The 14,137-nt window shown below is 36.1% G+C and overlaps 1 protein-coding gene across 8 annotated transcripts in view; it reads left to right on the forward strand.

The window, feature by feature from the left end:
- Positions 1–14,137, forward strand: part of CACNA2D1 (calcium voltage-gated channel auxiliary subunit alpha2delta 1) — a 393,216-nt gene that overhangs the window by 182,097 nt on the left and 196,982 nt on the right. For all 8 annotated transcript variants that reach the window (XM_035343652.1, XM_035343643.1, XM_035343692.1 and 5 more), the window contains exon 4: positions 10,232–10,291. In XM_035343652.1, the coding sequence (XP_035199543.1) occupies positions 10,232–10,291 (60 nt within the window). The remainder of the gene's footprint in view (positions 1–10,231; positions 10,292–14,137) is intronic.

Genomic DNA, 14,137 nt, shown 5'->3' on the forward strand with positions numbered 1-14,137 from the left:
CTGTGTGGCTAAAAACTATACATGTACTACAGTTGAAAAAGCGGGGTAACAAGGCATGCCTACTCAGTGTATGTGTCATCTTCTAATCATGGCTGTGAAGTTACAAGCTCAGCTGTGAAGCTTGAAAGAGTTTCCTAAGGCAGGCAGTGAACTGTAGCTGGTGGTGTTACGCAGTTTGTGATTTGTCAGAGCAGTTGGCAATTTCAGTCTAATGGTTTCAGCATGTGTCCTGCACTTCAAGCTTGTTTAAAAATATAACACTAATGTGGCTTGCGTTTAAGGCAGATGAATTATTAGAGTGAAAATGTAGTAAGGGTTTGAAACCTCAGCGAATGAGAAGGATAAATTGTATGTTAAAAGAAGTGATCTTTTACTGATTCTATAAACCACTAACAAAATTTCACTGTCAGGGTGCATTTGACAGACTGTTTCTTTCTCTCCTTTTCTGATAGTTTTCTTCATGCCTTTTTCTACAGTTCTCTCTCTTCCTCCCCCATCTACTGAAATATTTTGGCAGTATCAAGCTGTCGTGATCTTGCAAGCTTCTCAAATCTCCTAATTCTACACATTCTAGAAATATACCCAGACTTGCAAACTGAATCTCCTTCCTCCTTCCCTCTTCCCATAAATGTGGAAAGAATGGAATTAACAAAGTACTCTGAGAATTTCCTAGGCTCACTGTTGCTATGTAGCAATAGTTGGACAGAAATGTTTTGTATGCTCATTCTGCAGCATATTAAATTGGTATGCTATTTCCTCAGTGATATTTCCTCCCAGTCAAGGTGAACAAGTTTATGGACCTCTGTCCATCGTGTCTGCTTTTGTTTTGTCCTGTTCTCTGGTTCTCAGAAAGGTGCCCTTCAGAAATGTTCTTGCACCTTATTCGTCTATCACACTGCTGGCTCATGTATGGCTTCCTTTCACCTAGTACCAGTTTTACTGGTTAGGTTTGTGGAAAGCAGTAAGTTGCCAGGCAGCTACTGACTGGTATGGGACAGATCCACCTTGCAACATTCACCAGTTGTCTACTTACCTAGATGTGTACCCATCTGTACTGCTTTCCTGGGAGTTTTTGTTTGTTCGTTTGGCTTCTGCCCTGGGAGCAGAGTTTTATTTTCAGGTTTCAGGAAAGAATCAATGATTGTTTGACCTTAAGTGTGCCTCTGACGACTACTGCAGATTTTTAGATTCTTACTAAATCTTACTAAGAATTCTACTATACTATATTTTAAAGTGTCTTCCAGCACTCTTTCAGGAGTAGAAGTACTGGCATTATGTCACTTTTGCTTTCTCTGTTAGATCATTTGATACCACTAACTAAATTCTTACATCTGCATAGTAAGAGAAAAGAAGTAGGAGAGAAAAGTTCTATTTCGTATTTTAGAGAAGGGTGGCTTTTATGTAGTGGAGAAATGTTACTGTGACAAATGGCCTTTTGCTTTTAACCTTTTTGACTTTTCATATCTTCAAGTTTTTTCAGGGACAGATGATTGTGCACTACCTTAGATGTCAAACCCCTATGTGAGACAGATTTGATTAGGTCTCCCTATTCCAGCTGTTGATATTAAAATCAATATGATTATTCATGTCAGAATGTGTTAACTTCACCTGCAATATTGTAATCTCAAATACTGTAGGTCAGATTTGGCTTCTCATTGAAGGGGTTCTCATTCTCAGGGTCTACTGCTTTAGAATTGCGTATCTGCTAGAAGGGTAAAATTTCACTGTGGAAAATCACTCTTCACTCATGTAATTAAACAATATGAATAAAGATTGGCTTGAATTATAAACAACATCTTTTTTCACTATAGTTGCTAAAAGATACAGAAATCCTTTAAAGCCCTATCTTCTCAATATATGGAAAATAACTTATTTCCATTGGATTTCTTTTCAGCTGACATGGCAACCTTGTGTTAGATATGAGGCCATCTTTTTATAGAACTTTTTCTAACCTAAACAATAGAAAAATCTAGCACTTTAGGTTGTTAGTGATAGTTAATAATGGAAGACAAAATTTGAGGCATTATTTTGAACTATGTTCCAGAGTATAACATCTTTTTCAAAAACATTGTGAACTGCTGATTAGATTATGTATTAGATTACGTGTAAATTTAGGTCAGTAATCTGTTTGAAGAGTGCTGTGGTAAAGCACACAATGTCAGCAGACCTCTCACATGCCCTTTTTCTTTATGAATATGACTCATCTGCTGCTTCCTATGACAGAAGTAAAACTGCCTCCAGACAATGGCTGGGGAATATTTCATATAAGGTTTATGCTGAATACAGGAGATCAATTATAAACATCCTCTGTCTGTGACCTTATCTGCTTCAGATGTTCTCATTAACAGACCATAGATCAGCCTGTCATCGTGTGGTACAGCAGATGCCAGAGTGAGAGAGAGGCCGTGACTCTGCAGTGTAAATATATGAAATAAAACCATGCTGGAGATCAGCACAAAACAAACACCTACTGCCAGTCACCATATAAAAACCTTAAAAAAATCAGATAAGCGGAAAAGGGAGACTTCTTCATGCTCTGAGTGAACATAGTGTCTTTGCTGTAGTGTAAAATAAAATAAAATCCTGTTAACTTCTAATTTCTCGAACAGTTGCTGCAGGATTACTTCAGCATAACATATTTGAGCATAACTACTTTCAAACATAATACAGCTGCTGACATGCTGCATAGAACAGTTTACGACTTACCTCACATTTCATCAGATAAAGTCTAGAAAATATGATGCAAAATACCACTTGGATTACTGTATGCTCATTTTTTCAATGTTATTTCTCTGTCATAGAGATAAAAATGCTTTAAAGGAGACATAAATTGTATATACAGTAGATTTGTGTAAAAAGAGCAGTTTGCTCTTGCCCTCTCTTGATTGTGTCTGGTGTTCTTGCCTTTATTTAAATACTGGTACCTGTAATAAAGGTTCATTCACAGACTATTGTTTTTGTTTCTTGTGTTCCAATTTTGCTGTTTTCTGGAATGTTAGCTATTTGAAACACCAGAGGGCATTCAGCTATAGGATCAAACTAACATGTATGTGTTATTCCGTATTATTGGAAAATTTTCTCAGAGTTCGGAAACAGCTTTTTTTTTTCACTTCTGTATGCATTAGTTGTGTCTTATTTTATATATGTTACAAGTTATGACTATCCTAACTATAAAATCAGTACATGGATATTTGTGCTGTATCCTAAAATAAATAGTTATAATTTGTACAAATTTTGAGGGTGCTAGCAGCAAGCTGAAGACAAAGGAGAAAGAAATGTTATTGGCATTCACAGTTCATTATGGTAGTTAGAGAAGGACTTGTATAAAGCAATCATTCTATAAGCAAGAACAGTAAGTAAAGTTTGGGGCATCTTAATCTTTGAATCCACTTTGGGTTGAGAAACACCCCTTATTGTTCACTGGTATCACGCCAAACTTCCTAGACTAAGATGGGCTTCTAAGGTAATATCGAAGATGAAGTAATAAGTCGTAATAGTGAGCAATCATAAATTAAAGAAAAGAAAAAGAAAGAAAGGAAGGGGGAAAGAAAAGGAAAAAGAAAGAAAAGAGAAAATGAAAAGGAAGAGAAAGAAAGAGGGAAAGAGAGGAAGAGAAATAAATAAGAAATGTAACTGGATCGCCAGTTTTCTAAGACTTGGAACTCTACAAAGAACAGGAGCTGTACGTAGGCAGCTGAAGGGGGATACTGCATTAATACGAAATCTCTTGGAAATTTCAGGAAGTGACCACAACGTATTTCTTACTTTATGCTACTGTTCCTTTGTGTCCTGTTAGTGTAAGAATTCATAACTGAGGCCCTCTGGTTCTAAACTGGTGATGGTTTCTGATTTGTACTAGAATCATTTATTTTAGATATGGCTGAAACAAGACAGGGACAGATGGAGATCTGTAACTGATTCTTGCCAATAATTTACTCTTGACCTAGCAGTGCCTCTCTCTGACAAAACGATGAATTGTTATTCAGAAGTCTGTTGTATGTTAGCATAGTTAAACAAATGTCCTCTCTGTAGAAAATTAAAAACATAATTTCTCCTGTGAACAGTTACTTTAGTGGCAAAGGCTGTATAAACCCCAACTGTGTATTAATCTGCACTGTTAGGATTTCTAATGCTGTTGCAATTTTACTTTTAAATTGTGCTTTTATTTCTGCAGTTCTTAGAGGAAGTGCCTAAATTGGGGTGTATGGTTTAATGATCTATGCAAGTATTGAAATTCTGGTTACACTGAGGATTATGACCTTTATGTAAAGGGATACAATGGTACATAAGGCAACGGTCCTTATTTGAAGGAGGGAAATATCATGGAAACTTGCACTGCATTAGCACTCAAATATTTTTAAAGAAAAAAAATAATCTGAAAGAGTGGATCTTACACTTTGTGGTTACATTTTAAATCAGCAGAATTACATACGTGTTTTGGCACAATCTAAACATTTTATGGTTGGGGATAATCTTAGCAAGTGCTGCAGCTCTGTCAAATCTAGATCAGCTTTTGTGCTGGCAATAATTATGAATGCCTGCTTGTCAGGAAGGTCATCTACCAAATATATTAATGAGAGTTACAAGTAAAAAGGTAATTGGTGTCTGTTAACCCCTCCCAGTCCCACTGGGAGTATGGAAGCAAGGACAAAGAAAAATAAATTTGTGTCATTTATATGGGGGTAATGAACTTACTATCATTAGCACTCCCAAGCTCACTTTTGGGCTGCTGACCTTCCAATTTGCATGTGTTTCTTGTTGAAATCACACCCCTTTGGGCCAAATTGGGTGATCTTTTTATACAGAAGAGTAATGGAAAACTCTTGAATAACATAATCCATGAGTATTTGACTAATTTATTACTAAAACAAAACAAAAACAAACATGCTCCATGCAAGTAAAGCCAGTAGAATCAAGTCAAGGGGACAGAAAATAGTTCTAATTTAACTTAAAACAGATGGTAACAGCCAACTGAGATTAAAAAACAAATCTTTAAATTTCTGTCAGTCTGCGTTAAAGCTGTGGTGAAATTTCCACTGGCACTTCAGACACGGTATCCCAGTCTGATACTTTTTTCCCTATTTTTCTCTCTTGTAAGTGACGTGCTATTTATAATCATCTACAGAAAAACAATATTTATGTTTCAGATGCAGATTTGAAAACCATGTTTAATGCTGCTGTTACAGATACCACTTGTGGCTTTTATCTTGTTTATGCAATAACTGAATTGAGTATTTGGATCATATTTTAAATCAGGATTTGAAGTTTCTTGCGTGTTTCTATATTGTTCTGTTCAAGCCTGGTATTTCTGTATTTTCCCTGGATATTTCTCTTATTAAAATAAGCTTTCAAATATCACGGATTTGGTACTTTAGAAAGCTTTGTCAAGTTATTGATGTCTAACAACTCTATGCTTACACATTTTTCTAATAGCTTAGGATATCAAGGGGTAGTCAAATATTATTTTCTAGATAAAAGAGAAGCGTTGGAAGCACAAAAAAAGATTGATTTCATTGTACTGAATATAATTGTAATTGGGCCATTAGCTGGCAGAATTCTTTGCTGGTTAGGAGGAGATAAAGATATGACACATGCACACTCAAGTGAAGGCTGGGAGATGAATAGGCTTTCTAGGGAGCTGATCTTTCCAGATCAGATAAAGATTCTTCAGGGCTCTTTCCTCCCGTCTGCGCTACGTGAAAGGCTGTCTTTCAGAGTTCAAAACATACACTTGGAATCTAGGGACAAGGCCTTTGAAAGTGGTCAGTTTGGAGATTTGACAGGCAGCTGGCTTTTGGGGTAGTTTTTCTGATAATCTTGTAATCCCTTTAAAAGTTAGATAAAAGTTCATAGGCTGATGGAGTAAATCACACTTCCATCTTTTTGTATCTTTCACAACAAGGAGTTTTGCTTTAAAGGTAACAATTCTCTTTGAAAGATCTAAGGAAACACTAGAAGTAAGTAACCCCTGACTTCTTTCAATGTTTGTTTAAAAAAATGCTGATTTGTGGGCAGTGGCTGACTTTCAAGGGATGGTTGTTCTCTTATTAATGATCTAAGTATCCTGAATATTCGTGAAGATAACAGAGTCTGAAAAACTGATACATTTTTTAAAAAAGTAGCAAGGTACTGACAAGCTTTAATTGAATTAAATAAATACATAAATAGAAATAACAGTTTCATTTATTATGGGACATCTATTATTTTGTTTAATTATGGTGTTTTCAAGCACCTTGACTTTGATTGACCGTGTCAATCACATTTCATAAATCTAGCATGAGCTCTCTTCAACCCATAGCTGGAAGCACCAAGAAGCACTTCATGATGGAAGCAGCCAGGCATCCTCCAAAAGCACAAGAATAGATGCTACAGTGTTTTGTTTGTGTTTGCAGCCCGTTCCTCATGGGCAAGGTTTCTCAATTTGTGTAGCATTTTAGAGTAATTTGAGAATCACTGCCATAATAGAGAATCCTTGTTCTCCAGCAGTCTGTAAAGTGTTTTTTTGTTGTTGTACCTTGAAGTAATCCAGAATGTTTGTTGCATATTAGTTTTGTTCCTCCCCCCTTTTTCAATAGTGTTTGGTTTCTCTTCCTCTCTAACTAAAAAGATGGTATAAATAGGGCTTCATTCAAGGCCTGAATACTTTTTATGGCTGTCATATTCACAGCATTCATACAAAGGCACAAAGTGAGAAATGACTGAAGCCTAACACACAGAATTACTGTTTTGTGTGTTAGTCTTAGAACCTCTTCTAACACATCTTCTGACACATAAAAATTACCACCTCAAACATTTTACTATTTGCTAGAGAAACCTATAGGGAGCTGCAGTGGGCCATGGAGTTAAAGAAGGTGTTACCTTATTAAACCTGTGCTGTAATGAGACCGAAAGTGGGGCGTGTCAGCACACTGCTGTGTTACTCTTCTGTTGGTGTTCTCCAGAGACTCCTCTATCAAAACAGGGAAGGCAAGCCCTGACATTTGCGTACCTCAAAAGTAAGCAGGCATGATTTCTTTGAGAGAGATGAAAAATTAGTCTCTCCTTGTGTTGCAGTAAGGGGCAGAGGTAATTTGAGTTTGCTTCACAATCTAGCTATTGTTGACATGGAGTCTTGACTTCTTACTCTGCCTTAACAAAGCACTCTCCCTGTGGAAAGATGTATGAATGGCTCAGTCATTAGAGTCCATTTATCTCTAGCAGTAGAACTTGTCCTTGCATAGAAATGAAGAACTTCTGAGAACTTCTTAGCTTTACATAATACTTTTTTTAACTATTTTGTTTTTAATACTCTTCCATTATCTTCCCTAAAAATATCAAAGATGTTACATAGGAGAGAATGATTTTTTTTTTGTGTATACACAACCTTCCTATCAGCTCTTATCTTTTAAAACAAAGCAAAACAACAACAACAAAAAAGAAAAACAACAAAACAGACACCAGAAACAAAACAAAAACCACCTTTTTGATCATGAAATCCTTGCATGATCTGTCCGTGTGATATCCTGCATGTGAACACTGATAGTCGTCTGCTGAAGGTGAGCTGGGAACTCAGAGTACTGTAGTACACTGATCTTTGGGAAGTGATCCCATGTGTTTTTTGCATATGTAACTTACATAGCTATAGAATTACAGGAGTGTTCTGTTGCAGGGATATAAGGTGCAACTACAATATTCATCCCCACTTTGAGAGATTAAATGATTTACTCATGTGAACACTCATTTTACAGATTTCTTCTAGTCCTGGCTAAGAGCCATTTTACTGACTATTAATAATTCATATAGCATTTATGGGAATTGTTGATGGAAAAGATGATCTGTTTCAAGGAAACCAATACTGGACTGATATCAAGTTGGCTAGGCTGTAATTCTGTCTCTGACATACAATATCGGGAAAAAAAAATAGGCCTACATTCTGCTCCAGCTAAAGTTTTAGATATATTCTGGAAGATTGGTCTAGTAACTGGCACAAAAATTAAATTGATTGTTGTGAAACAGAGATTGTTCATGTAGGCAATGAGCAAGACATTACAAGGCTGAATCAGCCTCTTGCTGTACCTAGTGTTAACAGCCACGGGGACAACATGCAATTCCATTAAAATGGCATTTGTTTGTTTGTTTATTTGAGTCAAACTACATAGACTTTTATTCATTGATCATTATTGGTTCTCCATAGCCAGTTGCTTGTGCTTTCCTATGAGCGAAGCTCTGTAAGCATATAGCAAACGGCAACTTCTCAGTTTGGAAGCTATTTTAAGACACAAGGAACTGTAGAAATCCAGGGGTGGCGAGGAGCTAAGGAGCTTTACTTTTTAAATTTGCTTTCAGCATTTTTAATTTATAGCTCAGATTAGCTGAGAATTTTCTAGTTTTTCACAAAGTTGAGGAATATCAGGTGTGGCTGCAGTTCTTCCAATGTGAAATTCATAGTAATGTTAATACTTACTATAGATCTCTGTTCATAATCAATTTATGAGTTTGTAAATTTGGGTTCTAACATATTTTGCAGAGAAGAATTGCAGATCGCTGGGTATCTTAAGGTTATGAAGCAGACAGAGAAATGAGGGCAGTGTTATCTGCAGCTATTTACTTGTGCAGTAGGTGTCAATAAGCATCTTATCTTGCTTTGTACTTGTACAAAATTATTCTAGTGTATTACCAGAAAACTGGAAATGCTGTAGGTATCTAAGGTAATGGATTTGTCCACTGAGGGCAAGGGGGAGTTAGGCTACATTTTGCCAGTGTAATGCATCAAGTTATATTACAGTTTTGCTTTTGTAAATGTAATACTTGGCTACTATGGAGGGCAGCTTTGGTTGGGAATGCCTGCAAGATGCTAGTAACTTTGTGAGCTAAAAATCATTTGAATAGATAAAACACATAAGAGGTATGCTTATTTTCTGACATCTGTGAAGTTTATCAACCTGCTAGTTTTTAGAGGGGGGGACATGGAATGTCCTTGTGGGATCAGATACCATGGTGGTTGCCATCCTGTAGTGGGGCTGAGACACGATTCTGACAGCACCATCTCTGCAATTCCAGCTTCCATGAACTTTCCGGTCATACCCTTTTGGTTGTTAGCAAGAACTGACAGTCGACTCAACTGAAAACATGACTTAGACCACCAGTTCATTTGGGTAGGAACTGATCTGAATATTAAAAGTATCATTTGGCTTATTGTGCACACACCATCACGCAATAAAGAATTGTCATCCCTAGTTAGCTTGTGGATAGAGCAATTCTGTTAGAAAGGGACCATGACTATCCAGAAACTGTTATTAATTATAAAATAACTTAGTTCTCAAAGTCACTCACTCAAAAATTAGGATGTGGCTGAGTCCCTATGAGCTGTACTGCTTGCTTTCTTTGAGGATAGGTGCCTGCAGGCACTGGGGAAACCGTGTAAGCAAAACTGGAGAACAAGCATTATGCTTAGCGACTTCTGTATTCAGAATTGTAGTAACTTCTCATAAGCATGTGCAAACAGTTATTTTTCAAAGGATAATAATTTTGTTAGAGGAACATGTAACCAATATAGTGGATGTCTATACAAGAGATTGATTTGAAAGAGGCTCATCTGATCATTCATTCCTGTGCACTGTCCTTTGATTCCGGTGGGGCTAAGTGTCTAAACTGGATTTCTTTCAAATTAATTTAAACTGGAAAAATGCCATCTAGGAGCTTTACTGATGTTCTCTGGTGGCTAAAGTTCATTCAGTACATGGGACCAGACTACAGCTTGTACAAATTACTGAGTTTTTATGGGTCCCTAATCATGACGGGGCATGTCAGTACTTTGTGTAATTGAAGCTAGATAATTTGATGGGGCAATAAGATTCTAATAAAATACTTGTTATGTGTTTTAAGATTCTAATAAATACTTGTAACTGGATGGTAGATTAAACTCATATGTATAAGATAAGGTGTGTAGGGAGAAAGTATTATCGGTATTGATGGATTTCAGACTTAGCTAGAACATCTTAAATAACATTGGAATTAGGGTTAAGCTTTCTAATGCATGATTGCAGTGCTTAAATTAGTATGTAATATAGAAAATGGAATTTTTGAAAATACACTACATCTTTACTCAAGTATACATAAATTTCAAGTAAGTGCAAAGGCATAGCTCTATAGAGAATTATATAGAGAAAACATAAAGAAAATAAAAAAGAAAGGTTTTGCTATGTGAAGAATCAGCGAAGACTAAAATGTATGTCTCTTTTTTGTTCTTCAGCGCCTCGCTAAAGAAGCAGAGAAGTATCAAGCATCTCATCAGTGGAGGGATGAGTTTGGGGTAAGTTTTTCTCCTTTTAACCTCAGAATTTTCTTTGTTCTAATGTTCACTATATTCTTACAAACATGTTGTTTATACATGCACCACAGAAGGAATCTTTGCCTACAGTTGGACATTTTATGCAGTAGCCAGTGCCTCTGTCCAGATCTCTAGAGAATAAAACAGACTTTACCCTTCATAAACTCATAGAGAGCTTCACAGGCCCATAATGTAGTTCTGAGGTACACACAAAACATCTGTTTGTCTCACTGCACAAGGAATAATTATAGAGAAGACAACTCTGAGTGATAGCTCCTGTCTATAAAGTATGTGCTACTCTAGGCACTGAAACACAGAATCATACAAATGATTTTAACAAGTTATGTTTATTTGGTAGGTAGAAGCTTAATAGAGAAGGATTTTGTTGTCTATGTAGCTGTATATATTGAGTCATGGACTTCTTTAAGAATCCTTTTCTTTACTTTAATATCTTCTTCTCTTCAATATTCTGGTACTTATGAAAGAGACCCTGGTCAAATGCTAAATTTTCTTCTTAAATCATTTCAGATTTTACTGAAAAACAAGTGAGACGATTGTAAAATGCACAACTTTAGTTCTTTATTACTATTCAAGCCAAATTAATAGTGTTCTGCATGATTATAAGCTTGTTAATTTTAGGCTACAGTTCCCTGCTGAGTGTCAAAGTCATTTATTATGCCATTATTACTTGTTCCTTCAGAAATAAAAGCAGATGGTGCTTTTATGCGATTTTGCTACCAACCTAGACTGTTTGCACATCCACTAGCGTCATACAGGCACACAGATAAATGCACAATGCTTTTCTAAAGTGTCCTTTCTGTTCCAGTGTTCCTCAGACACTTAAACATACAGTTCTGCAACCCCCCCAAAAAAAAAACAAACAAAAAAACCACCAGCCCCAAACTCTGAGGTTAGGCCAAAATCAGATAAAAGTGACTGGCTTTCAGGAATGCAGAGGGTCTTGGATACAGCATGAATGCTTTTAAGTGTGCTGTCTGCTCAGGTACAATTTCTAATATGTGGTAAAATACAGAATGCGTGTTCCATAGGGATGCAATAATGAGAATGCTACAGGAACCTTTTCTGCTTTCAATAGAAAACAAAACCTGCAGGTTTCATGGACTCTGTGCAGAACAGCGTGAATAAGGTCAGATGCCCCTTCTAATCATACCGCTTCTAACTGAGCACAGTGGCATCACATCAACAACACTGTCTCAACTTTGTTTTTATTTTTACCCTTTAATTTCAGTAGGAGTCATTTATACCAGAGAAGCTTCTGGTCTCATCAGAATTAATTGCCAAGGAGAGAACTCAAAGTAATTTTGAAATGTGATTTTGTATTAATGTTGTGGCTCAAGAAAAAGACTGTGGTTTAAAAAAAAAAAAAAAAAGAAAGCAAAGAAAAAAATAGGCATTTGGAGTTATAATAAAGTAACTGCAAACCAAGCTTGTGCTTTACTGTTTTGAAATTGGCTGAAAACGCTGTGGACTGTATAATAACCTTGACATTAGGTTACGCAATTAAATTTCAAATAAATGTATTAGGGTTCTTATAATCTAATTTGCTCCATTTTTGCCAGAAGTTATCTATCTTTCTCTTCTGGCCTACTTTTTAGAAAATGCCTGTTCAAATTAATTTGCACGCAGATCTTTCTGATGAACTTAATTTTCACTGGAAAATTCATTCTCCTAATGGCTGTGATGGAATACAGAAGATGTACAGGAAAACTTCCTGAAGATGAGGGTTCTTACTGATAGCCTTTCTTCTGATACTTCTGATAGCATTATGAATGGTCTGCATCATACTTTATGAGGTTTATTTCCTTTTTCAGGACTTGTTTTAGGGTGATGAAAGCCCTTCCGGCAGCACTGCACATAAGTCATTATAGAAAGAAACTCTTTGGGACAGTCTCTGGCTCTAATGAGCACATGATCATCAATGTCCTTGACAGTCACATTGCAGCTGACATAAGTACTTTTAGGTGGCTGACAGATATAAAGATCATAATGGATTTCAGTGGTTTGCATTGATAATTAAATGTCAAAATAATTTTAGTAATTACTAATTAAATTACTAGAAAGTACAAAACAATTCAAAGGAATATTAAGAATACTAATGAAGAATACTGAATGTCTTCTGAGTAAAAAAAAAAAAAAAGAAATCATTAATATTGGATTGCAATATGGGTTGTTTTCTGATTAAACACAAAGTCAATTAAAATATCTGAACTGCAGTTTCCCTCAACAGCCCTAGAAGAATACTTACATTAGAAAAGTATTAAGTCTTTAGAGAATACTTGTGTGAAGGCAAATCCAAAGTACTTAGCTTCAGGCAGACAAAGAAATGCCATTCTTAGCTTCCCACTCCATCAGCATTGCACAATTCCCTAGCTGCATGTACAGCTGGAGAAATAAAAACTACTTAAACGTTTTTAGATTAATGCAGTTACAAATCAGAGGTACAACCCAATATTGCTAAATGAAACAGCCTTGTCAGTTTGAATTTTCCTGTGTATTGCAGAATGAAATGATGGTATTTTTGACACTTGTGATGGTCCAATTACTTTGCTGGTGCAGAGATGCATGAAAAAAATTGCGTGCATGTGAATTGGAAGGAGGAGGGGAGAATTCTTTATGAAATAATTACTGTTATTCCCCAAATGGATCTTCTACAATTACAATTGATACCACATTTGATTGCATTGCAATGGTTGGTTAACTAAAGCAATTTTGTTTCCAGTTGGGTTGCAATATTAATTGTACTTACACATGTATAAACATAAGGGATTTCTCATTTGTATTTTAGTGAGGAGAGTCTTTATGCATGGCCTATTAGCATCCACTTACTTATATGAAGACTGAAACTCAGACTTCTAGGAATTAATTATCACATTAAAATGCCACATGAAAAATCCTTTCAATATGCCTTATCTTTTAAACAATATAATTTTACGTTCTTCCGTGTAAATGATGTTTCCTGATAGTTCCAAGACAGCATTTGCTGTCACGGTAATGTAAAAGCTTGTGTTTACGGCTTTAAAAGTGAGACAGGAGGTTGTAGAAATAGTACTTTGGGATTATGACTTTTTCTTAATCAACATGGGTTGTGTAAAACTGTAGTGAAAAGTTGCTCAGCAAAGAAATGAAAGATAAGAAGGATAACTGATATAAAACAAGTCTTCCATAACAAGAGTTGATACATAGAGGTGACCCAAGAGGTGACCTGCAGGAGCAGGGCAGTAGTAGGCAGCACTTGACCTTTCCTGCAGATCGAAGATTTTAGATTTCAGGACTGTCTGTAACTTACCATGGACATTGCAACAAAGCATCTTTGCATCAAATGCTTTGTTGTTTTTTGCATCAAATGTCTTAAAAGCTTCAACCAGAAAACAAACAAAATAACCAATTTTCTAGTGTTAGTACTGTTTCATTCTAGGGAGGCAGTTTATTAAAGATTGTCTTTTAAAAAAGAGATGCTCAGAGAAGGTAACTGTAGCATTTTTTTCTCTAATATCATTAGAGAGAGGATGTAGCTCTCTTATGGTTTGTATCTCTCGTAGTCCTCTTCATCACAAAGGGCATTCATGGGGAATTGAAATGTTTAGATTTGGCTTCAGAACTGGGATGTAGAACCAGTTCCCCACAGGTCCAAAAAGTAGGTGTGGGATCCTTTCCTAGTAATCTGTACTTAATAATTCTGTGGAAGTTTAAACAATGCTAATGATGGGCAAAGTGTCAAAGCTGTCTGTATCTTGACACAATGTTCTGATCCAAAACACTGTGAAATAAATCTTCCATTGATTTTGATTAATTTTGGATGAGGCCTTA

This window comes from Oxyura jamaicensis, chromosome 1 (genome assembly GCF_011077185.1).
Source record: "Oxyura jamaicensis isolate SHBP4307 breed ruddy duck chromosome 1, BPBGC_Ojam_1.0, whole genome shotgun sequence".
NCBI classification, from domain to species: domain Eukaryota; kingdom Metazoa; phylum Chordata; class Aves; order Anseriformes; family Anatidae; genus Oxyura; species Oxyura jamaicensis.